Genomic DNA, 25,422 nt, shown 5'->3' on the forward strand with positions numbered 1-25,422 from the left:
TGTAGAGGGTGCTAGTCACATAAATATGGATTTATTATTATATTTCAAGATTTCTTATGTTTAGTAGTTAAATTCATCATGTTTATGCCACTACATTTTTAAACACTACATTAAATGCCAAAGATGTTGAGAAATGTATGATTTTTTATTTACAGTTTTTCAGACCTGCCAGATTGATAATTGATGGGCTCCTTCGTACAGACAGAACAGAGACAGCAGATGCACTACAAGCTCACCGACACTGACAGAGCCGCAGAAGTGTCTTTTTTTGCTTGATGCTGTCTTTAAGACTGCACAAATGACAAAATACTAATAAAAGATGGACATGGGGTCCATATCTAACCTATACCATACATGTCATACCTCAGCCAACAGCAAGCAAGTCCATTATGCTGCTCTTTGCTGTGGTTTCACAGGCAGTGTGTTCATAATAACAGTAGTCAATAATGCTGGACAGGCTAAAAGAGAGCCAGCCTGGATGGCAATTAAAAAAAGAAAAAATGCTGCTGTTTCCTATGGCAGCAGCTATAGACACTTTCAGGAAAGTTGACATGTTAATCTAGCCGTTGTATTGTAACAGGTTGCATATGGCAACATATCAATTTATAGCTATCACCAGAAGGATGGCACACTCAAGCATGTGAATGATGAAGAACATCTGTACATCAGGCAAGAACATTACGCAACCCCACGACAAAATGTTGGCTGTGTCAAACAGAAGTTAGGCACAAATACCACTGGCAGACTTAGATCCACCACAGCTAAGGCACTGATTAAATAAAATCTATAATGTAACCTGTGTGAGATGTCTGTCCTCATTATGCTGGTCAGGTTTTAAATCTTCTGCAGAAGTCAAAATTGAGTGAACCTAGATATACAGTAATTGTTCAAATTTTTTAAGTTTTATAGGCATGACCATAATAACATTACTAATTCAACTCTTCAACTGACTGTTTTATAACGAACAAAATGAGGTTTCCAAAACTTCACAGGACATCCTGGGCTTCACTACAAAGCCTTACACCCTGCTGCCTTTAAGGTATTTTTTATTTTCAGCTCATTTATGTTCTGAATATCATGGTACTATAACACGACATTGGTCATAGATAAAGAAGATGTATTTATCTTCATCATTAAACAGCAGATATTCAGCAACAGGCTTTTACTGTTAGTGTACTACAGGTATATTCTGCACAAGCAACGGTGTGTCAAACACATTAAGAACAAAAAATTAATAAATGAAAAAACACATATAATAACTACAATAGTTAGGTATGGAAACTCACAAACTGTTCCTGTTAAGAGATTCTTTATTAACCTGTAATAGAAGTGGTATATACAGTACACTGATTAGGAGAAAAATTACACTTTGCACAATAGTCTTATATAAGCTTTAGAAAATAGGTTTTAAGATGAACCTTTCAATTCTGGCATATTTTGGTTTGCCTAGTACCAAAATAATTAAATGAAAACATCCTTGGGAGAATCAATAATCTTTCAACACAATTTTGTATAAAGCTATTCTCAAAGGAGGCTCTAAAGCAACAGAACTGACTATTTCAACACAAGCAAAGATTTGAAGACTTGACTTTCAAAACTAGATTATACACAAATATTTTCCTTTTCTATATCGTATATATTTACTGTGTTATACTTTCTACTTTAGTAGAAATAACATTTGATTTTCTTAACCCCAGTGTTTTCAGAATCTGATCTCTTATCTCCTTTGTTCTGGCGCCATAGATAACTGGATTGAAGCAACATGGAAAGATAACGTACATCACACTGATCAGATTGTGAATATCAGCAGGAAGTGATTTCCCAAACCTATACGCAAGAAAAGAGCACAATGCTAAGACATAAGACACAAGGATGACTATTACATGAGTACCACAGGTGTGCATCCCCTTTTGGAATGATTTACCTGATGCAGCCTTGAAGACTACAAAGAAAATGTTAAGATAAGAGAAGCATATGAACAGAAAATCAAGACCTGGAATACAAACAATAGCAAGCAAGCCTATTATACTGTTCTTTGCTGTGTTTCCACAAGCCAACCCAACTAGAACCATGTGTTCGCAATAGCAGTGCTCAATCACATTGGACAGACAATAGGAGAGAGACCCAGCTAGGATGACAATGAGAGAAACTAAAATGCCATTTCTAAAGAGGGCGGCAACAGACAGTTTAAGGAAAGTGGACTTGTTAATGTAGTCATTGTATCGTAAGGGGTTACATATGGCGACATATCGATCCAACGCCATAACCATCAGAACAGTCGATCCAAATGAATTTATAAAATGAATGAAAAACATTTGTAATAGGCAACCTAATAAGGAGATTTCATTCAAGTCAAACAAGAAACTAAACAGCACTTTTGGAACAAATAGCAAAGGTAAAATAAGATTCACTGTTGCTAAGCAACTTATCAAAACATACATAGGTGCGTGTAAGGTGGGTCCAGTTTTAATGACAAAAATGATGGTGGAGTTTCCAACAACAGCTACAAAAAACATGAAAAAGAAAGGGATAGACAGAAATCTCCTGTGCTCATAAAATCCTGGAAATCCTATTAAAATGAAATTTGTATGGGATATGTTTCCAGTTACATGTCCCTGCAAGTTCACTCCAGTGCTCCTGTTGTCCACCATTCGGTCCCTGCAAAATAGAAACTGTTAGCAATCTAGTTAAATAAATAGAGGTTTCCGTAATAGTGTGATTACTGTATGTAACTGTTTCATTAGTTCTGTTTTAGTGTTCTAAAATTAACTTAAAACACCTGCAAACATCACATCTGTAGTAAAAAAAACCTCAAATATCCAAACCAATACATTGATAGCCTTGGAAATTGTTTACATTACATTTTCTATTACAATTATTCCCACTCTAGCAGAGAAACGACTTTGATTCTTCATTTGAACAGCAAAAACATTCTGTAGAACCGTTAGTAACACTGCTCGTTAGAGATAAAAGTAAATCAAAGATACACTTTATATTTGTCACTGCTGATAATACTCACAGTGTTCTGACTGGAAAGCGTCCTTCACTGTCTTCCATTGGCTTTACTCTAACCTACACTGTACTGCATCACATTTTTATTACTTTTCCTTTTTCCCTTGGGTTTGTTGTTTGATTTTGCTCCTGAGAATGACAAATCATCAGTCTATCCCCATATGTTTTGCATCAAAACAATAAATCCAGCAGCCATATTGCCCTGCAACTCACAACTGGCAACCCACTAAAGCTAAGCAGGTATGAGCCTGGCCACTACCTGGATGGGAGACCACCTGGGGAAAACTAAGGTTGCTGCTGGAAGAGGTGTTAGTGGGGCCAGCAGGGGGTGCTCACCCTCTGGTCCATGTGGGTCCTAATGATGGGGATGATATATTGTAAACAGGCGCTGTCCTTTGGATGAGCTGTAAAACCGAGGTCCTGACTCTCGGTGATCATTAAAAATCCCAGGCTGTTTCTTGAAAAGAGTAGGGGTGTAACCCTGGCATCCTGGCCAAATTTCCCTTTGGCCCTTACCAATCCTAATAATCCCCATCTATGAACTGGCTTCATCACCCTGCTCTCCTCCCCACTGATAGCTGATGTGTGGTGAGCGTTCTGGCGCACTATGGCTGCCGTTGCATCATCCAGGTGGATGTTGCACATTGGTGGTGGTGGAGGGGATCCCCATTACCTGTGAAGTGCTTTGAGTGGAGTGTCCAGAAAAGCTCTATATAAGTGTAAGCAATTATTATTATTATTAAATCACATGCTTGGCTTTAATGGCTTTGCAATATTTCACGTTTCTGCTTGTTTCATTCTCAAACGTTCATGGTACAGTATGTATCTAATTAGCAAATGAAGGCACGGACTAGACATGCAGGAGGAAAATTGATCTCAGTAGTAGATTTCTGTTGTTGCTCATGTAGAAATGTGTTCTACAAAATATTGACAGGAACTTGTGTGAGAATCTCAATTGTGGAGGAACCTCTCCATGAGATTTATATGCACTTTTGGTTGTGGGCATAATGTGGTATTGGTATACCTGGCACACAGGCTTGAAATTTTCTACACACTGACAGTGACTAAGATTTAGCTACTCCGGGCATGACTTTGGCAAATCAGTGTAATTTCTTATATTTTGAAGAACCCGTACAACATAATTTGTAGGTTTTTCTGAGCTGGCTATAGATAAATTTAAATAAATATAGATACATTTTCTGAACCAGAAAGTATATGCCCATAGCTAGTCACCTTAAATTAACAGAATTCTACAGAACATGTGTCTTTGTTAGTGCATTTTGAAGGCAATGTGTACAGTACATCTGCTTTTGTGTGTGTGGCAGAAAAGCTTCATCAGCTAATTATGTTGTCTAGGCTATCCTTTGTCCTCTAAAACCGTAACACCCGAGGGACCACATTCTGTTGAGATAATTAATGATGTGCACAGGAAGATTTTCTCAAATTAGTGAGTCAGCAAACTCACTCTCACTAATTAGTAACAGGACAGTGTCCAGATAACTCAAAGGTGGATCTGTCAGTATCAGAGACATCAGGTTTTTCTTGTTATAGCTCCAATCTGTCAACACATGCCTACTTTATGTTGAGATTTCAGTTGCCCATGCTTATCTGACATATGTTTACTTATGTAAGATGTTAAGTTGTTATAAGCTATTATTAATAAGCTATTGTATATTAAGCTATAGTATATTAACTAACAAGAATGTATCTGATGGTCTGTGGGAACCTTTAGCATATCACTCTGAGACGACAACCTTCTCTTGTTATCTCCATTTATTCAAAAGAAACAAAAAAACTTAATCAAAAATATGTTTATTATTGAAATGTATGGAATCCTATTATTTTCAAAAAAGCTTCTTGCTAAATATCAACCTAACGTTCTGAAAGTGGCAAACTATTCCAAATTCACAACAAAATCCGTGCATCAAAAGTACATGACAAGACTATAGTACAATCATACTGGTAAAAATAAAAAAACAACTACTGGAATAACAATATTATACAGGAGATGTGTCCACTTAACACTGGCTATGCACTGGTTACATTCATTGACACTGTTTTACATTGTATTGCTTATGTACAGTATATTATTTTTAAAATTTAGGAAAATGTTTTTACAAAGGTTTGACTTTTACAGGTCTTTCGAAATAGATAAAATATTCCAATTGTGTTTTGATTTACATGCAATCATTCTTTGCAAAACATTAATTATTCCTGTCTTTGATGTAATCTGAAACATGGAAGTATTATGGAACAAAACTCTGAATATAATGAAATAAGATGCAAAATAAAGACGGCTCCAATATACAAGAAACAATATCGTACAAAAACATTGGATCTATACAATGGCAAAATAATGACATGGTTTCAAAGGAAGAATACTTTCGATTTTTGTACATATAATATAATATAATAATATAATATGAGAAACTTTTAATGTTGTTTTTCTTTTAGCTTCTATTATAGCTTGTATTATAGTTACTATTATAATGGCTATTATGTAATGAATAATCAAAAGGACAAAGAAATTGCTCATTACGTCACACATTTTTAGTGGAGGTAGGTATATACAGTATACAGACAGCACTGTCCAGGATCCTAGAAAAACTTTATCAGGTAAAGATACTAAAAAGAAACTAATTCTAGAGAGAATATTACAATGTCTATGATAATTGACCATATAGTTCTTTTTATAGATCATAGATTTTTCTGGAGATTTCAACATTGGTTTCAAGAGTGATTACTAATTAAGTCCTTCATGTTTATTAATGCCGCTAACATTAATTTTGTTAATGTCTGTTATAAAATGGCTGTTTTGTTGAGATTTTTTTTTAAATTTTGAAATTAAATGAAGTTGCCAAACTGATAATTGCCTTGACGCTTCTTCAATAGTAAAAATGGCACTGCAGGACACTCAACAAGCTGCAGAGGTGTCTGATGTGAGACAAAATAAAAAGACCCAGTTGTGTTTGTTGTTCTTTCTTCCTGCAGACTTTCAAAGTCTTACTAACCCATATGGTGTGTTTAAGCAGTCTGTATGGAAGAAAGCAAAATATGCAGTTATTGCATTGGCAAACCTGTGCTAAACTTCCCTTTCACAGTGCTTTGTCAAACAATAATAAAAATGTCATTTTTATTCAGTTTTACAGCTGAATAACATACCACAACTTTATTCATTCATAATAATTAACATCATTAAATTACTTTTATAATGTTTTCATCAATTTATGCTTACTACTGCAAATGAAATAAAATTAGATTTCTTCCTTTTCACTGTTTTCAGAATCTCTTCTCTTATCTCCTTTGTTCTGACACCATAGATAACTGGATTGAAACAAGAGGGAAAGATAACGTACATCACACTAATCAAATTGTGAACATCAGGAGAAACCACATCTCTGAACCGGTACACAAGGAAAGAGCCTATCGCTAAACTGTATGACAAAAGAATGACAATTAAATGAGTACCACATGTGTGAACTGCTTTTTGCCGAGATTTGCCTGATGCTGCCTTCAAAACAGCACAGAAAATTGTGCAATAGGAATAACAGATGAACATGAGGTCTGAACCTAAAATGCAAATAATAGCAAGCAGGCCTATTATACTGTTCTGTGTTGTGTTTCCACAGGCCAAATTTACCAGCACCATGTGTTCACAATAGCAGTGCTCAATAACATTGGACAGGCAAAAGGAGAGTGAACCAGCCTGGATGACAATGAGAGAAATAAAAAGGCCATTTCTAATGACAACAGCGATGGACACTTTCAGGAAAGTTGACATGTTGATGTAGTCGTTGTACCGTAATGGGTTGCAGATGGCAACATATCGATCTATAGCCATTACCAGAAGGATGGCAGACTCCAGTGAGGCGAGCATGTGAATGAGGAACATCTGTACCAGGCAACCCAGCAACGAAATGCTGTTCCAGTCAAACAGAAAGTTCAACAGCATTTTAGGCACAAATAGCACTGGCAGAGTCAGGTCCACCACTGCTAAGGCACCAATTAAAATGTACATGGGCGACTGTAGCCCTGATCCTCTTTTAAGTACAGAAATTAACACAGAGTTTCCAACTGTAGCCACAACAAACATTATTAAGAAAGGGACGGACAGGAAGCGCCTATGTTGGAAAAATCCCGGGAATCCTTTGAAAATGAAGTCTGTGTGAGATGTGTTTCCTTCCAAGGGTCCCTGCATGCTCAATCCAGTGCTACTAGCTTTCATCACAATCCATCTGTGCAATGGAAGATATTACGAAAAAAACATGTTATGCAATTTTAAGCATTAAAAAAGCACTTAAGTTCTACATTGATTTGGAGTTTTAAAATTGTAATTTATTAGTATCATATATAATAATAAGACATTAGAAAATTAATGCTAGAATATATTTGCATTAGGTATTCCAATGCAGATTATTTTAACAGCTCTTTAAGGCTTTTGTTTTGTATGCTTTTCCCCTAAATGAAAAGATCCCATTGTAAAAATGTTATTCTTTGTCTGAAAGCCTTAATACTCACAGCATATATGTAAAGCCCCTTGCTCTTAAATGTGCGTGCTTTAACTTGTACTGTCAGGACACAACCTTAAATGCCTTTCATAATCCCCTGAGTTGCACTGTATTTCTGCTTCTTAATTAATAAGAATATATCAACAGTATTGCATAACTAATACAACAAATAAGCAAACCTGACAGTACTGATACCGTATAATAAAAGCTGCAGTAAAAGCTGATTATTTTTTGCTTGTTTTGTCTAGAAAAGCTATGGAATCGTAAGTCTCTTTCTACATGTGGTTGAGAAACCAGAGCAAAAAAGAGAATCTGGGTTATTATCTCAAATACTTGGGTGCTGAAATTAATGGAGTGAAGTATCTAATTTTATGTTTTACTTCCCCCAATCCCAATCTTTTAATCATGATTCTTAGGATAATTCTTGATTAGGATATCTACGGTAAATTCTGCCATTCGGTGGATTCCAAGGTATAAGTGTTAAAAATATATATAAAATGTATTGGGTTTGTCATTAATAGTATTGCTAATTGAACTACTCAGCTGTTGCCTCCGGATCTAACCGAGTCAATACGAAAAACAACTCAAGACTTCCTGAGTTTAGACCTCCTCATTAGACCTCTGAAGATTTTTTATCATCTCTTTTTTGTTTTGAATTTTACATTTCTATAGTACAACTTCGTTGGTCACAGTTAAAGGAAAATATTGGTGTTACACGTTAAAAAGCAGATATTCTGCAACAAGCTTAATACAATCAAGATGAATATTTTCTGTCATTTTCTGAATTTACTAATTTCTAGATTGCCGGCACATTAATTTCTTCGTGTGTCACTTCATGAATATTCTACACAAGCTGCAATGAGTCAAACAAATCAATCCACAAAAAGTACACAAATCAGAAATTACAATGTACATGTATAATTACTATTTGTAGAGCTTCAATGTCACGAGTTGTTGCTTTCAAAAAGTATTATATTAATGCATTATTACTGATGAATATACTGTATATATTGGGAGAAAAATTACAGTTTTCACAGTACTCTTTAAAGAGGATTCCAGGTTAGAAAATATAGATATAATATTCAATTTTTTGTCATATCTGGTTTTGCTTTCTATCAGGATAATGAAATCACAACATTTAGATTGAAAATCCTTGAGAAAATCAATAATCTTTTAATTAAATTTTAAATGTTTCTCTCAATGGGTTCTAAAGCAACAGAATTGTCTAATTCATCATGAACAAAGCTTGCAAGATACAGTGTGAATATTTGGTTTACATTATGTTTATTGTGTTATAGATGCTACTTTGGAGGAAATTACATCTGATTTTGTCCACCTCACTGTTCTCAGAATCTGATCTCTAATTTCTTTTGTTCTGACACCATAGATTACCGGATTGAAACAAGATGGAAAAATAATATACATCACACTGATGAGATTGTGTACATCAGGAGGAACTGATTTCCCAAACCTATATGCAATAAAAGAGCACAGAGCTAAAGTATATGATACAACAATGACTATTAAATGTGTAATACAGGTGTGCATTGCCTTTTGACAAGATTTACCTGATCCTGTTTTGAAAACTTCAGAGAAAATTTTTAGGTAAGAGAAGCATATAAACAGAAAATCAAGACCTGCAATGCACACAATGCCAATCAAGCCCATTATACTGTTCTTTGCTGTGCTCCCACATGCCAACCCTACCAGCGCCATGTGTTCACAATAGCAGTGCTCAATCACATTGGACAGACAATAGGAGAGAGACCCAGCTAGGATGACAACAATAGAAACAAAAATGCCACTTCTTATGATTGCAGCAGCAGACAGTCTAAGGAAAGTGGACGTGTTAATGTAGTCATTATATCGTAACGGCTTACAGATGGCGACATATCGATCCAATGCCATCACCAGCAGAATGGTGGATTCGAAAGAGTTTACAAAATGAATGAAAAACATTTGTACCAGGCAGCCTAATAAGGAGATTTCAGTCCAGTCAAACAAAAAGTTTAACAACATTTTCGGCACGAAGAACACAGGCAAAATAAGATTTACGATGGCTAAGGTATTTATCAAAACGTACATAGGTGAGTGCAGAGCAGATCCAGTTTTAATTACGAAAATGATAGTGGAGTTTCCAGCAATAGCAAAAAGGAACATTACAAAGAAAGGGATGGACAATAATCTCCTGTGCTGATAAATTCCGGGAAATCCTATTAAAATAAAATCCACATAGGATGTGTTTCCAGCTGCATGTCCCTGCAAGTTCACTCCAGTGCTTCTGATGTCCACCATTCCGTCCCTGCAAAAAGGAAACATTTCACATCTAGTGGAATAAACTATTGGAAATAACACTAGTGGTGCTAGCATTAATATGTAACTGTTTGATTATCTCTGCTTAAATATTCTAAAATCTGAAGACAGCAATATTTCACAAAAAGAATCCAAAGCTATACATCAATAGCTTTCAAAATGGTTATGCTACACTTTACTTTACAGTTATTCCTACTGTCGAAGTGCAGTAGACTTTGATCTTTAATTTGTATATCACAAACCTTCTGAAGACCTGTTACAAACACCACTGAAAACAAATGGAAATGTATAAAAGATTTGCACCTCCCTGCTCAAAGCTGATAATACTCACAGTGTTCTGACTGGAAAACGTCCTTAACTGTCGTCCATTGGCTCTTTTTGTACTTTAACCCACTCTGTGTGGTTTCACATTTAAATGGTTTCTCCTACCTCCCTTGGGCTTGACATGTTTGTTTCTGCTTCTGAATGGAGCACAAATGATCAGCATTTTCCCCTATGCCTTAAATCAAACAACCACAGTACATGCCCAAGTCTGCTTTTTTCACCTGTGTGAATAGGGAGGTCTCAAAAGCTAATGGAATATTTTTAACTAAGAAATTGCATTTTTGCTTCTGATGGTAAGAAATCACATTCAGTAATTAGAGGATTCTTAGGCATTCAGGAAGATGAAATATTCAAGGGTAATGCTGCACCTATAGAAGTGATCCTGTAAAATAAAATATTTATCACGTAATATTGAGAGGAATGCTTTCTATGTTAATATACAGAGAAGCAAAACCTCATTTGAGAGTGTTAAATTATATTTCTTATATATGGTGCAAGAAGTCATTTTGTTTGTTTTTCCATACGGTATATATACTGTACTGTATACTGTATAAGCTATTGTTCCGGGATGGCTGTGGGAGTTTGACCTACAGTACAGGTACATATCCAATGCAATTTTGATCTTAAAAAGCTCATATCTAGTGTTGTGATTAAAAATATCAATATCGCTCATAAGGGGAAAAATCAATTTTTATAATATCCAGATCCCCTTATTTGCACTGTATTTATTTCTGCTTCTTAATTAATAAGAATATACAGTATCAGCAGTATTCCATAAATGTTACAGCAAATATTTAAACTCCAACAATAATATCATCACTTTATTAACCCTTTACAATTTCTTGCATTAGGAATTATCTTTTCACATACCCCAGCTTGCTCTCCATGAGACACAGACAGGGAGAGAGCCTGGGGTCAGAGCACAGGGTCTGTCATTGTATGGCACCCCTGGAACAGTTGGGATTAAGGACCTTGTTTAGGAGCCCAAGAGAGTAGGATTTCTCTGCCAGCTGTGGGATTTGAACCAGCAACCTTCCAAACACAGACACAGATCCTTAGCCACAGAGCCACTGCTCCACCCCGAATACTGGTATGATAAAAAATAAGTAAGCAATACATTTTTTACACTTCTGACCCAATTACACAGAAAAGATGACTTGATTTTTTTTTCTTGTCTGAGATATAATCACAATTATAGTCTAAGACTCTTTCTGTATGTGCTTGAGAAACCAGCTCGGATGAGTCACTCTAGGTATTGAAGGCAGTTGCGTGAGGTATCTTACCGCTGGAAAAGAGGAGACCAGGAAAAGAATGAGAGTCCAGGCTACAGAGGTGAAATGACCATCAGGCCTTTATTGCAGCTGAAGTTAAGGCATCATACTGCAGCAAGAGAAGAAGAAAACACTTTTCTCTTTCTTTCCCTGTCAGTTTCCCCTGGCAGAGCTCTCTTTATAGCCAGATAACAGATGTTACATTTCTCATTCCCATGCAGCCCCCTCTTCCAGCAGCTGGATGAATTTCCTTTCTTGCTTTTCTCTCATCAGAAAATGAACGAGTTGCTACCTGCCGTCTATGCATTATGTCAGAATTACAAGGACGCATTGTTCACAAAAGAAGCGTTTTAAACACAAATATCTTATTGCAGATGTGAGGTCATTGGTGCTTTGAGTAACTACTTAGTTACACAGAAAGTACATGCATAAGGTTACAAGTATAATGATTGCAATGATCTTGAGATTATCTGCTGCACAGGAATTTCATTTTCAACATAAGCCCAATTTGTGGATACCCAGCTGTAAATGTTAAAAAATATCTAAATGTTATTGGGTTTGTCTTTAATAGTTTTGCTAATTAGACTAATCAGCTGTCACCTTTGGAACTAGGAGAGCCCAAGAAAGGTTTTCAATACTTCACTGATGAGGACATTTTGAGTTTAAGAATGAAGTATTTAGTTATCAGACTGCTGCTGTACTCAGGACATTTTATCAGCTTATTTATGTTTTCAATGTCATAGTACTATATGAAACTGTATAGGTTGTAGTAAAAAAGGAAATTAATTATCTTCAGCATTAAATAATAGATATTAAAGGCTTGTACCAACAGTGGTGTAATTTCTGCATTTGCTAATTTCTAGATCACTGCAAATTCATTTCTTCTTGTGACGCTTCATAAATATTCTACACAAGCTACAACGTGTCAATCAGATTTATCCATGAAAATTACACACACCGGAAATCAAAAGGATAATGACTAAAAGGAGAGCTTGAACATATACCTGTGTTAGTGCTGGTGAATACACTGATTAGGAGAAAACATACAGTTTGCACCATTTTCTTTTATACAGGACTCCAGGCTTCAAAATACAGATTAAGGATTAGCTTTTCATCATATCTGGTTTTGTTTGATATCAAGATAATGAATTGAAAATATTTTGAGTGAACATCCTTGAGATCATCAATAATCTAAATATTATAATGAAATGCTACTTTCAATTGGTGTTCTAAAACAAAGGAATCTGCTATTTCCTCATAAACAAAGCATGTAAGATACAGTATGGATATTTCCTTTAGATATTTATATTTATTGTACTATAGATGCTACATTGGTGGAAATTACATCTGATTTTGTCCACCTCACTGTTCTCAGAATCTGATCTCTAATTTCTTTTGTTCTGACACCATAGATTACTGGATTGAAACAAGATGGAAAAATAATATACATCACACTGATGAGATTGTGTACATCAGGAGGAATTGATTTCCCAAACCTGTATGCAATGAAAGAGCACAGAGCTAAAGTACATGATACAACATTGACTATTAAATGCGTAATACAGGTGTGCATCGCCTTTTGACAAGATTTACCTGATCCTGTTTTGAAAACTTCAGAGAAAATTTTTAGGTAAGAGAAGCATATGAATAGAAAATCAAGACCTGGAATACAAACAATGGTAATCAAGCCCATTATACTGTTCTTTGCTGTGCTCCCACATGCCAACCCTACCAGTGCCATGTGCTCACAATAGCAGTGCTCAATCACATTGGACAGACAATAGGAGAGAGACCCAGCTAGAATGACAATGAGAGAAATTAAAAGGCCACTTCTTATGAGGGCGGCAACAGACAGCTTAAGGAAAGTGGACGTGTTAATGTAGTCATTGTATCGTAACGGCTTACAGATGGCGACATATCGATCCAAAGCCATCACCAGCACAATGGTGGATTCGAAAGAGTTTACAAAATGAATGAAAAACATTTGTAACAGGCAGCCTAATAAGGAGATTTCATTCCAGTCAAACAAAAAGTTTAACAACATTTTCGGCACGAAGAACACAGGTAAAATAAGATTTACGATGGCTAAGGTATTTATCAAAACATACATAGGTGAGTGCAGAGCAGATCCAGTTTTAATTACGAAAATGATAGTGGAGTTTCCAGCAATAGCAAAAAGGAACATTACAAAGAAAGGGATGGACAATAATCTCCTGTGCTGATAAATTCCGGGAAATCCTATTAAAATAAAATCCACATAGGATGTGTTTCCAGCTGCATCTCCCTGCAAGTTCACTCCAGTGCTTCTGATGTGCACCATTCCGTCCCTGCAAAAAGGAAACATTTGACATCTAGTGGAATAAACTAGTGGAAATAACACTAGTGGTGCTAGCATTAATATGTAACTGTTCGATTACTGTATCTCTGCTTAAATATTCTAAAATTAATTTTAAAAATCTGAAGACAGCAATATTTCACAAAAAGAATCCAAAGCTATACATCAATAGCTTTCAAAATGGTTATGCTACACTTTACAGTTATTCCTACTGTCGAAGTGCAGGAGACTTTGATCTTTAATTTGTATATCACAAACCTTCTAAAGACCTGTTACAAACACCACTGAAAACAAATGGAAATGTATAAAAGATTTGTACCTCCCTGCTCAAAGCTGATAATACTCACAGTGTTCTGACTGGAAAACGTCCATCACTGTCGTCCATTGGATCTTTTTGTACTTTAACCCACTCTGTGTGGTTTCACATTTAAATTGTTTCTCCTACTTCCCTTGGGCTTGAAATGTTTGTTTCTGCTTCTGAATGGAGCACAAATGATCAGCATCTTCCCCTATGCCTTAAATCAAACAACCACAGTACATGCCCAAGTCTGCTTTTTTCACCTGTGTGAATAGGGAGGTCTCAAAAGTTAATGGAATATTTTTAACTAAGAAATTGCCTTCTTGCTTCTGATGGTAAGAAATTACATTCAGTAATTAGAGGTTTCTTAGGCATTCAGGAAGATGAACTATTCAAGGGTAATGCTGCACCTATAGAAGTGATTCTATAAAACAAGTATTTGTCACGTAATGTTGACAGAAATGCTTTCTATATTAAAATACAGAGAAGCAAAACCTCATTTAATTTAACATTTGAGAGTGTTAAATTATATTTCTTATATATGGTTCAAGAAGTCATTTTGTTTGTTATTCCATACAATATATATACTGTACTGTATATAAACTATTGTTCCAAGATGGCTGTGGAATTTTGACCTACAGTTCATATCCAATGCAATTTTGATCTTAAAAAGCTCATATCTAGTGTTGTGATTAAAAATATCAATATCACTCATAAGGGGAAAAATCAATTTTTATAATATCCAGATCCCCTGATTTGCACTATATTTATTTCTGCTTCTTAATTAATAAGAATATACAGTATCAGCAGTATTCCATAAATGTTACAGAAAATATTTAAACCCAGACAATACTGATATGATAAAAAATAAGTAAGCAATACATTTTTTACTCTTCTGACCCAATTACACAGAAAAGATGACTTGATTTTTTTTTCTTGTCTGAGATATAATCACAATTGTAGTCTAAGACTCTTTCTGTATGTGCTTGAGAAACCAGCTCGGATGAGTCACTCTAGGTATTGAAGGCAGTTGCGTGAGGTATCTTACCGCTGGAAAAGAGGAGACCAGGAAAAGAATGAGAGTCCAGGCTACAGAGGTGAAATGACCATCAGGCCTTTATTGCAGCTGAAGTTAAGGCATCATACTGCAGCAAGAGAAGAAGAAAACACTTTTCTCTTTCTTTCCCTGTCAGTTTCCCCTGGCAGAGCTCTCTTTATAGCCAGATAACAGATGTTACATTTCTCATTCCCATGCAGCCCCCTCTTCCAGCAGCTGGATGAATTTCCTTTCTTGCTTTTCTCTCATCAGAAAATGAACGAGTTGCTACCTGCCGTCTATGCATTATGTCAGAATTACAAGGACGCATTGTTCACAAAAGAAGCGTTTTAAACACAAATATCTTATTGCAGATGTGAGGTAAGTAACTACTAAGTTACACAGAGAGTATATGCATAAGGTTACAAGTATAATGATTGCAATGATCTTGAGATTATCTGCTGCACAGGGATTTCATTTTCAACATAAGCCCAATTGGTGGGTACCCAGCTGTAAATGTTAAAAAATATCTAAATGTTATTGGGTTTGTCTTTAATAGTTTTGCTAATTAGACTAATCAGCTGTCACCTTTGGAACTAGGAGAGCCCAAGAAAGGTTTTCAATACTTCACTGATAAGGACATTTTGAGTTTAAGAATGAAATATTTAGTTATCAGACTGCTGCTGTACTCAAGACATTTTATCAGCTTATTTATGTTTTCAATGATAGTACTATATGAAACTGTATAGGTTGTAGTAAAAAAGGAAATTAATTATCTTCAGCATTAAATAATAGATATTAAAGGCTTGTACCAACAGTGGTGTAATTTCTGCATTTGCTAATTTCTAGATCACTGTAAATTAATTTCTTCTTGTGGTGATGCTTCATAAATATTCTACACAAGCTACATCGTGTCAATCAAATGTATCCATGAAAATTACACACACCGGAAATCATAAGGATAATGACTAAAAGCAGAGCTTGAACATATACCTGTGTTAGTGCTGGTGAATACACTGATTAGGAGAAAACATACAGTTTGCACCATTTTCTTTTATAAAGGACAGGACTCCAGGCTACAAAATACAGATTTAGGATTAGCTTTTCATCATATCTGGTTTCATTTGATATCAAGATAATGAAATGAAAATATTTTGAGTGAACATCCTTGAGATCATCAATAATCTAAATATTATAATGAAATGCTACTTTCAATTGGTGTTCTAAAACAAAGGAATCTGCTATTTCCTCATAAACAAAGCATAAAAGTTACAGTATGGATATTTCCTTTAGATATTTATGTTTATTGTACTATAGATGCTACATTGGTGGAAATTACATCTGATTTTGTCCACCTCACTGTTCTCAGAATCTGATCTCTAATTTCTTTTGTTCTGACACCATAGATTACCGGATTGAAACAAGATGGAAAAATAATATACATCACACTGATGAGATTGTGTATATCAGGAGGAACTGATTTCCCAAACCTGTATGCAATGAAGGAGCACAGAGCTAAAGTATATGATACAACAATGACTATTAAATGCGTAATACAGGTGTGCATCGCCTTTTGACAAGATTTACCTGATCCTGTTTTGAAAACTTCAGGGAAAATTTTTAGGTAAGAGAAGCATATGAATAGAAAATCAAGACCTGGAATACAAACAATGGTAATCAAGCCCATTATATTGTTCTTTGCTGTGCTCCCACAAGCCAACCCTACCAGTGCCATGTGTTCACAATAGCAAAGCTCAATCACATTGGACAGACAATAGGAGAGAGACCCAGCTAGGATGACAATGAGAGAAATTAAAATGCCACTTCTTATGAGGGCGGCAACAGACAGCTTAAGGAAAGTGGACGTGTTAATGTAGTCATTGTATCGTAACGGCTTACAGATGGCGACATATCGATCCAAAGCCATCACCAGCACAATGGTGGATTCGAAAGAGTTTACAAAATGAATGAAAAACATTTGTACCAGGCAGCCTAATAAGGAGATTTCATTCCAGTCAAACAAAAAGTTTAACAACATTTTCGGCACGAAGAACACAGGCAAAATAAGATTTACGATGGCTAAGGTATTTATCAAAACGTACATAGGTGAGTGCAGAGCAGATCCAGTTTTAATTACAAAAATGATAATGGAGTTTCCAACAATAGCAAAAAGGAACATTACAAAGAAAGGGATGGACAATAATCTCCTGTGCTGATAAATTCCGGGAAATCCTATCAAAATAAAATCCACATAGGATGTGTTTCCAGCTGCATGTCCCTGCAAGTTCACTCCAGTGCTTCTGATGTGCACCATTCCGTCCCTGCAAAAAGGAAACATTTGACATCTAGTGGAATAAACTAGTGGAAATAACACTAGTGGTGCTAGCATTAATATGTAACTGTTCGATTATCTCTGCTTAAATATTCTAAAATTAATTTTAAAAATATGAAGACAGCAATATTTCACAAAAAGAATCCAAAGCTATACATCAATAGCTTTCAAAATGGTTATGCTACACTTTACTTTACAGTTATTCCTACTGTCGAAGTGCAGTAGATTTTGATCTTTAATTTGTATATCACAAACCTTCTAAAGACCTGTTACAAACACCACTGAAAACAAATGGAAATGTATAAAAGATTTGCACCTCCCTGCTCAAAGCTGATAATACTCACAGTGTTCTGACTGGAAAACGTCCTTTACTGTCATCCATTGGATCTTTTTGTACTTTAACCCACTCTGTGTGATTTCATATTTAAATGTTTCTCCTACTTCCCTTGGGCTTGACATGTTTGTTTTTGCTTCTGAATAGAGCACAAATGATCAGCATCTTCCCCTATGTCTTAAATCAAACAACCACAGTACATGCCCAAGTCTGCTTTTTTCTCCTGTGTGAATAGGGAGGTCTCAAAAGTTAATGGAATATTCTTAACTAAGAAATTGCATTTTTGCTTCTGATGATAAGACATTTAGGTAATTAGAGGATTATTGGGCAAACAGGAAGATTTCTGTACTAATCCAGGATAATGCTGCACCTCTAGAATTGGTCCTATAGAAATATATTTCACAGAACAGTTATGCTACATTTTGCTTTCTATATTAATCTACAGAGAAGCAAAACCTCACTGGAGAGTGTTAAATTATATTTCATATATGTGGTACAAGAGGTTCTTTTGTTTGTTTTTCAATACAGTATACAGTATATATACTGTACACTATGGTCCCTGGGTGGCTGTTGGATTTAGACCTTCATATCCAATGCAGTTTTGATCCCAAAACGCTCTTATCTAGTGTTGCGAATAAAATATCAATATTGCCCATGGAAGCCTTGAGAATTTCCATTTTTTACAATATCCAGAATTTAGCAAAACTCAGATACTGTCCTTGGGCCCTATAAGTTCTGCTTGAGTCCGAGCTGGAGATAGATTGCAATAGACATTGTACTGTGGCTCAAGAGAACGTTCTCTGAAATGTGTTTCAAAGCTCATTTGTATTTTTGATTACAGGAAGAAGCTGTTACAAAGTCTGGTGGAGCTAGCCCGTACACTGCGATATCTTTTCCCAGATGGTAGGAGGGCAAAGAGTTTATGGGTGGGGTCATCTACTATACTGGAGTCCCTGTGTAAGCAGCGTTTGTGATAGGTGACAGAAATGGAAGGGAGGGAGGCTCCAATGATCTTTTCAGCTGTTTCCACAATTCGTTGCAGGGTCTTGCAGTCTGAAGCATTGCAGTTCCCCAACCAGACAGTGACACAGCTGGTCAAGGTGCTCTCAATGGTGCTTCTGTAGAGAGTGGTAAGAATGGGCAGGGGAACGTTTTCCCTCCTCAGTCGCTGCAGGAAATAGAGACACTGCTGTGAGACACATACTGTATCAATGATATGTTGGAAGGATCTGTCAAATGTCCAAATACACAGATTTCAGCAAGTGCTTTTCTAGGGTATTATTGTAAATAAATATTAATTTTGAGAAGAAACACATATAAATTGAATCTAAATTAAATTGAATTGGAACTGAATTTAATTATTTAGATCTAATACTGTACATCATAGACTGTAAGAGATTCTGTTTATTCTCAAATAAAATGGATCTTACAGAGACTCTTGTAGTTGGACCTTAATCATAACTTTCTTTTTTCCTTTTCAGTATCATCACATTTTAATTAAATTAAAATCGTTCTCAAGCAAAAATCTTTCCTCAGCCTCATAAAAAAGCAAAACCGAAATAGTGAAAGCAGAATGCTGCAGAATAGCTAGATCAAAGTTACTTTGCCTTTTCTCCTGAGCGACAACAGTATGTTCAGATGGTTAATAATGTGCGGAACTCTTCTCTGCTGTTATCAGAAAGCACACAGATGCTCATTGATACGAGAGAGGATAGTTTTATACTCAGGATTTATATCTCTGTATTCTATATTTATATTCACAATATAATTTCTTTGGTAAAATTCTCATTAGAGCAGACTAATTATTTTGAGTGGACAAAATATCATAATCATACAATATTGTAAATTTCAACAGAGAATGTCCTTTATTGTGTTTATTCATTTAATTGTTACTTCTGTATGTGTGTGTGGTGACTAGGGGAGGCCTGAGGGTCTCATAACTTCAATAGGGTCCTGCTACTAAATACCTCCAGGCCATCTCTTTTTCCTCTGTGTGGAAACACTCCTCTGATATTTTCAATACTGTATATCTTCCTGATGAGCAGACGAAATGAAAAAAGGAAGACACTGCAGGTGTATTTGTTTTTGTACTGTATATACAGTAGAGCCGAACCTTTAAAAGGAGATAAACGTTTTCAGCACATACTGTGCAAAGATATGTATAATTTTATTTTTTAAAAAAAAAAACAGAGCAATCTATTGAGATTAAAGTAGCATGGTGGTATGACCCTTGTAAGTTTCCTGACCGCTTACTACCCTTGCTCAAGAAAAAGGTCTTGGATTAAACAGGACTGGATGCTTATATTGTGCTTATCCAATTTCAGAAATCTTGTAGACTTGCTATAAAAGCCATAATTTGGTCATTCTTAATTTTCACAGTGTTCAAATTGTTTGTCAATCAGTCAGATGATTGGGAGGAGTTATAAAGGATTTTAACCTGTAGCTGAAAGACTGTGGGTTCATGTGGCAGATGAGGGAATGCTGTTGTACCCTTGAGCAAAATTCACTGAGGTTGCTAATGTAAAATTAAAACACAAAAAGGGTTGTCCAAAAAATGTTATCATAATAAAAGAATTGGGTAATTCTAACTCATGCAAAACACCAAAAACAATTAAGGTATAAGCACTACAGCAACATAAGATAAAAGAAAAAGAAAGATGCTTAATATTAATTACATGTGTTTATAAAAGAGGTAAAGCAGACAGACAAGAAGGAAGCCATTACTCTGTGTTTACAATAAAGAGTGATCCATGCAGCTCTCATCAGGGAGGTTTCCAAATAAAAACCAATGAAAGTATTACAGTAACTCTTCTGAGAATAGGCCAGAGCTGTATAAAGGTTCTCACACTTTAAGCTTCATTAGAAGATCACGTTTTATTTTAAACAGGCATTTACGGCAAAAAAAACACTTAAGCACAATTTGCTATCTCCAGGTATGTACTACACAAGGTAAATCATACTGTATACTGTACATGTTATTGTATGAATATTATTACAAATAATTCTGTCTGTTAAAAAAAATAAAATTATTTAATTTTAATATTGTATATTGAATTAAACTCTAAGCTAGTACATTTTACCATGATTTATCAAGCTATTATTTTTTTAACTAAATGTGAATATGGTATTGTACTGGTAGCAAAGGTTTTTCTGTTTCACCTCGTTAGGGTTAGGGTTAAGTATTTAAAAATGATATGTTAATGTATCCATACAGTATATAAACATCCAAATATTATTAACATTAAAACTTGGTTATATTTAAAAGCATATAACATTAAATAAAAACTCCTACTTAATTACAGTAAAGCAATAATTAGTTTGTAAAAAAATGAAAACAGGCTCATCGTTAACTTGTCTTCTCTCCTGAAAAGTGGCAACGAAAGTGACATTTACTGTTCTAATTATTCAGGAAAGTCTGATCATTTGCAAGTGATTCTTCCTGATCCATGGCTGAAGAATTACAAGGAGCCAATTTCTCTCACACAAGGTTTATATTCATGGGATTTCCAGAGCTCTACAAGCACAGACGTCTGCTCTTCTTTCCATTTTTTATAGTATATGTGGTCATTCTGGTAGGAAACTCCACAATCCTTTTTGTGATAAAAACCTGTGAGAGCCTCCATGGCCCCATGTACATTTTAATAGCTGGCATGGCCCTTGTAGATGTGATTGTCCCCACAGCCATTATTCCCAACATGCTGCTGAGCTTCTTATTTGACTGGAATGAAATTTCCTTGGTTGGCTGCCTCATTCAGATGTTTGTCATTCACTTCTTCTCGTCCTTTGAATCCACAATCCTCTTGGCCATGGCTTTGGATAGGTTTATTGCCATTTGCATTCCCCTGCGCTACACTGAAATCATGAACTTGACGATCTTCAAAAAACTCAGCATCTTTGCTCTAATAAGAAGTGGATCACTGATGTGCAGCCTCATTATTCTTGCCAAACCCCTTCCTTACTGTGGATCAAATGTCATAAAACAGAGTTATTGTGAGCACATGGCTCTTGTTACTTTGGCTTGTGGTAGTATTGCCAAAAATGACGCGATGGGATTAGTGGTGGCCTACTCAATTGTTAGCTTTGATATCTTAGTTATTTCTTTTTCATACATTAGGATTTTAAACGTAGTCCTAAAAGCTGCATCAACAAAGGAACGTCGAAGAGCCTTTCACACATGCGGCACTCATTTGATAGTGATGCTGTTCTTTTACCTCTCAGGTAGTGTCACTTTTTTAGCCTACAGACTCAAAATTAATATCCCTACGGACGTTCATACGTTCTTAGGAGTAATGTACTTAGTTTTCCCTGCCGGTGTCAATCCAATTATTTATGGAGTCCGAACAAAAGAAATCAGAAATGGGATTGTGAAAATCTTCACAAAGAGAAAAATTAGTTTTGTCCAGAACAATATCACTACTGTGACACAAGCAGGCTTATTAAGGTCAATTAAAATTTAGATTTGTACATTTTGAAAAAAACTGTGTTGTAGCATCATGGTTAATATGTATGCATTTATACTACTTCTCAAGGAGTAAGACACTGTATTAATCAAACAAACACTATGCTTTATTACAATTTTAATTGTTAAAGCATTACCAAAGTATATTTTTACTTAAATTTGAATAATTGCTTAGGTTGATTTTGTTTAAGGATGGCAAATGTACATACTGTATACTACTGCTCCTAAATGGTAAAACATAATTTAACTTTACCTTCAAAATAATGACTGAAACAACAAAGCATCTTATAACAAGCTATTACCCATGTCAGTGAAAAGTCGCTGTACTGATATAAGATATTCTGGGAAATGTGTGTTATTGTTTATAGAAGCTGTAAGAATAATACTGAAAGCAGTGGGTTTTTCCACGTCAGAATCAGCTATGACTTTTTGAAGTACATAATCAAAGAGAAAAGAATGTACAATGACAAGACAGAGAAAGGACAGAATGAAAAATGTTGTTCTTCAATTCACTATGCATTTTTTTCAATTCTAGACCCACACTTCCGGTATACTAGTAGATAACACGCAATTTTATAAACAAAAGGGATCAGTTAAGACAACAATATCACATAATACAGATCTAAAACAGATACACAGATAAGAAAACGTTCTGCTGTACTAAAGCAATACAACACCAGGCAGAGAAACTGCAACAATTATTAAGTAGAACCTAAAGGCAGAACATGAATAGGTGGGACTTGAATGGATGCTGAGAAGCCATAGTCTTGATTTTTAAATTTCCTGAATTAAACCAAAGAATTAAAATATAAAAGATTGCCAACAACAGCCTCACATACCACAATATCCATACACCACACCAGTGCTACTTAAGCTCCATGTTGTGCACAGCTTTAAGAAAAAAATCCACTCCGATCTTTTCAGAGGCTTAAGTATCTTATTCCTCCATAGGGGTGAAGGAGACGATAATGAGCAGCTGCAGTATAAGCGGCAGGATAAGGAAGAAAACCGTAACTCAAAATGATGAAATAGCTGTATTTTTTAAAAAAATATTGCTTTATTTTGTAAATAAAAATCAACTATCCAATTTTGCAAAATAATAAAAAATAATGGTATATGTCCATTTGCAATGGAAATGATGCAATATTTCTAAATCTGTATTGTGGATTTTTCTTTTATTTCCCTCACTGTGAAAGTACAAATGTTGTTAGTAATTTGTAACAGTTGTGGAGTCCTTCAATAAATATTTTTTAAAGACAATGGTCAATTGTGTCTCTGCTGGTAGCTCATAGATTTACACACTGCTGAATTTATTCATATCAATCGCCTTTACTTTCACACTGTCTATCTACCAAGATGGGTACAGAGCTGCAGTTCCAGGGAATCAAAAACTGTGTGTCCTTGAATATTTTATTGAGTCAGGAGACCTCATGTGATGAAATAGTATTACTACAGCCTAGAAACCTAAATGCATAAACATAGTTCTGTATTTAGCACAGATAAGGATTACTATTCTTTCGTGTTTTTACTGGGTTATTGTTTGGGCTACAATCTATGTGTGTGCTGTTTGTGACCAGTACACATCAGTTCAAACCATATTTGATCAGCTTAGTGCATGGGGGCCAAAGATCAAACAGTGCAGTCATTTAAATCTAAATTGCAAATTCTGGGTACCTTGAGCACGGGAGTTTGAAAGAAAATTTGCATGATTGCAACTGGGTTTTGCCCTTGTATTCTGATTTCCAGTCTGTCTGTATCTGCTGTACCCAGGAGAGTATGGATTAGCCAGGTGGTATGAAGGTGTTTTCTGAGTGTGTGTGAGGCTGTGTCCTGTGTGTATGACATCCTTTTTATGGGATGGTGCTACCCCAGTGGCTCAGAGCAATTAGGCCTTTATGCTGACAAACCCCATAAAGAGTATAATATCCTGGTTTTTGATAACTTTGTACATCCAATGTTTTTTCGATGTCACATTTGATTCGGTTGGTTTTCCATTATCAATAGGCTTACCAGGTATTGCTGCAGGCAAGAAGTGTCTTTAAGGGCTGTGCAATGTAAGTAGCACATCCAGGGAACACTGGAACAAAAGCATAAGAACATTTGAAAATGAGAGGAAGTCATTCTGCTTGTAACCTGATCGCATCTGATTTCAGAAGTTACGCAAGGCTGGTACCAGTCAATACTGGTCTGGGGCAATGCGAAAGAAAGCAAGGTAGCTCGTGTGAGTGGTGCTGACAGAACTATAAGTGGCAGACTTCCCTTTGGACTAGATTTTCCAAAACTAATGCCCCATCATGGTGACCCAGGACACTGTGCAGTTGGAAGTGACATCCTTGTTATGAGATATAGGATCTTTTTCGTTAAAGATCTCTTGAGACCTGTTAAACAAGTAAGGTGTTTCATCCAAGGTGCCTTGGCTAAATTCTACTCTGTGCTTCTACAGGTTGGTCTTCCTCTAATCAGACAAGCTGGGGCTGCCAGCTGCTGTACCGCATGTCATCCAGGTGGATGAAGTGAATCAGTTGGGATGAAAAACCATATATATGAAGGATATGTATAATGGATATTTTTTTTACTCCAAAAGAATCTGAACACATTTTTCTTTTTCCATATGCACTGTATATACAGTAGTACATATGGAACATGATGAATGTACTGTATATTTTCTTTGCAGTTTTTGCTCATGTTTATTGTCACACAATAAAATATTAAAGTGATTCACTGTAAATAATATGCATACATCAGTTGTAATTCAAGAAAGTGGGACATTATTAATAATTTTGCAAGGCACTGTATGTGGTGTAACAAGTAAAATTACATTTAAATAAATGGAAGAAAAAATATTTTGCTCTCATTGTGCATGTCTGCTTGTGAGCGATACAGCCGGATGTGAAAGTCCTGTGCAACAGCAATTCCCAAAGAAAAACATAAAAACAGGGATGAATCCATTTCTCTCAAAGTGTATAGAAAGTGATCCAGGGCTTTCTAACCAGGGAGGGATTCATATGAAAGACAGGAGAATTATCGTAACTCTACTGAGAATTGGGCAGACCTTTATAAACACTCTACTGGCCTGGACTAGAAGTAATTAGCAAAAAGGTTTCGTAACAGATATTCGAATGTCAAAAAAGAAAAAACGTGTCTCCAAATCACTGTATGAGGGTATGTACAGTACAAGGTAATATATATAGTTATTATGT

The 25,422-nt window shown here is 35.6% G+C and overlaps 6 protein-coding genes across 6 annotated transcripts; 1 reads left to right on the plus strand and 5 right to left on the minus strand.

The window, feature by feature from the left end:
• Positions 1–1,640: 1,640 nt before the first annotated feature.
• On the minus strand, positions 1,641–2,651 carry LOC148830190 (olfactory receptor 52Z1-like). Its single transcript, XM_088922230.1, has one exon. It carries the CDS (start codon positions 2,649–2,651, stop codon positions 1,641–1,643), a length of 1,011 nt encoding a protein of 336 aa, XP_088778356.1.
• A 3,581-nt stretch (positions 2,652–6,232) lies between these two features.
• On the minus strand, positions 6,233–7,210 carry LOC148830191 (olfactory receptor 52K1-like). Its single transcript, XM_088921953.1, has one exon. It carries the CDS (start codon positions 7,208–7,210, stop codon positions 6,233–6,235), a length of 978 nt encoding a protein of 325 aa, XP_088778079.1.
• A 1,594-nt stretch (positions 7,211–8,804) lies between these two features.
• Positions 8,805–9,815, minus strand: LOC148830192 (olfactory receptor 52K1-like). The gene has a single exon (XM_088922141.1). The coding sequence runs from the start codon at positions 9,813–9,815 to the stop codon at positions 8,805–8,807; it is 1,011 nt and encodes a 336-aa protein (XP_088778267.1).
• A 2,922-nt stretch (positions 9,816–12,737) lies between these two features.
• Positions 12,738–13,748, minus strand: LOC148830193 (olfactory receptor 52K1-like). Its single transcript, XM_088922169.1, has one exon. The coding sequence runs from the start codon at positions 13,746–13,748 to the stop codon at positions 12,738–12,740; it is 1,011 nt and encodes a 336-aa protein (XP_088778295.1).
• Positions 13,749–16,400: 2,652 nt separating this feature from the next.
• LOC148830194 (olfactory receptor 52K1-like) lies at positions 16,401–17,411 on the minus strand. The gene has a single exon (XM_088922242.1). It carries the CDS (start codon positions 17,409–17,411, stop codon positions 16,401–16,403), a length of 1,011 nt encoding a protein of 336 aa, XP_088778368.1.
• A 3,798-nt stretch (positions 17,412–21,209) lies between these two features.
• LOC148830195 (olfactory receptor 52E8-like) lies at positions 21,210–22,220 on the plus strand. The gene has a single exon (XM_088921954.1). The coding sequence runs from the start codon at positions 21,210–21,212 to the stop codon at positions 22,218–22,220; it is 1,011 nt and encodes a 336-aa protein (XP_088778080.1).
• Positions 22,221–25,422: the final 3,202 nt, after the last annotated feature.

This window comes from Atractosteus spatula, chromosome 7 (genome assembly GCF_055471065.1).
Source record: "Atractosteus spatula isolate fAtrSpa1 chromosome 7, fAtrSpa1.hap1, whole genome shotgun sequence".
Taxonomy (NCBI): domain Eukaryota; kingdom Metazoa; phylum Chordata; class Actinopteri; order Semionotiformes; family Lepisosteidae; genus Atractosteus; species Atractosteus spatula.

Bases quoted from the DNA above. Each gene is read 5' to 3' on its own strand.
- LOC148830190 (XM_088922230.1), bottom strand. From the start codon at position 2,651: ATGGTGGACAACAGGAGCACTGGAGTGAACTTGCAGGGACATGTAACT.
- LOC148830191 (XM_088921953.1), bottom strand. From the start codon at position 7,210: ATGCAGGGACCCTTGGAAGGAAACACATCTCACACAGACTTCATTTTC.
- LOC148830192 (XM_088922141.1), bottom strand. From the start codon at position 9,815: ATGGTGGACATCAGAAGCACTGGAGTGAACTTGCAGGGACATGCAGCT.
- LOC148830193 (XM_088922169.1), bottom strand. From the start codon at position 13,748: ATGGTGCACATCAGAAGCACTGGAGTGAACTTGCAGGGAGATGCAGCT.
- LOC148830194 (XM_088922242.1), bottom strand. From the start codon at position 17,411: ATGGTGCACATCAGAAGCACTGGAGTGAACTTGCAGGGACATGCAGCT.
- LOC148830195 (XM_088921954.1), top strand. From the start codon at position 21,210: ATGGCTGAAGAATTACAAGGAGCCAATTTCTCTCACACAAGGTTTATA.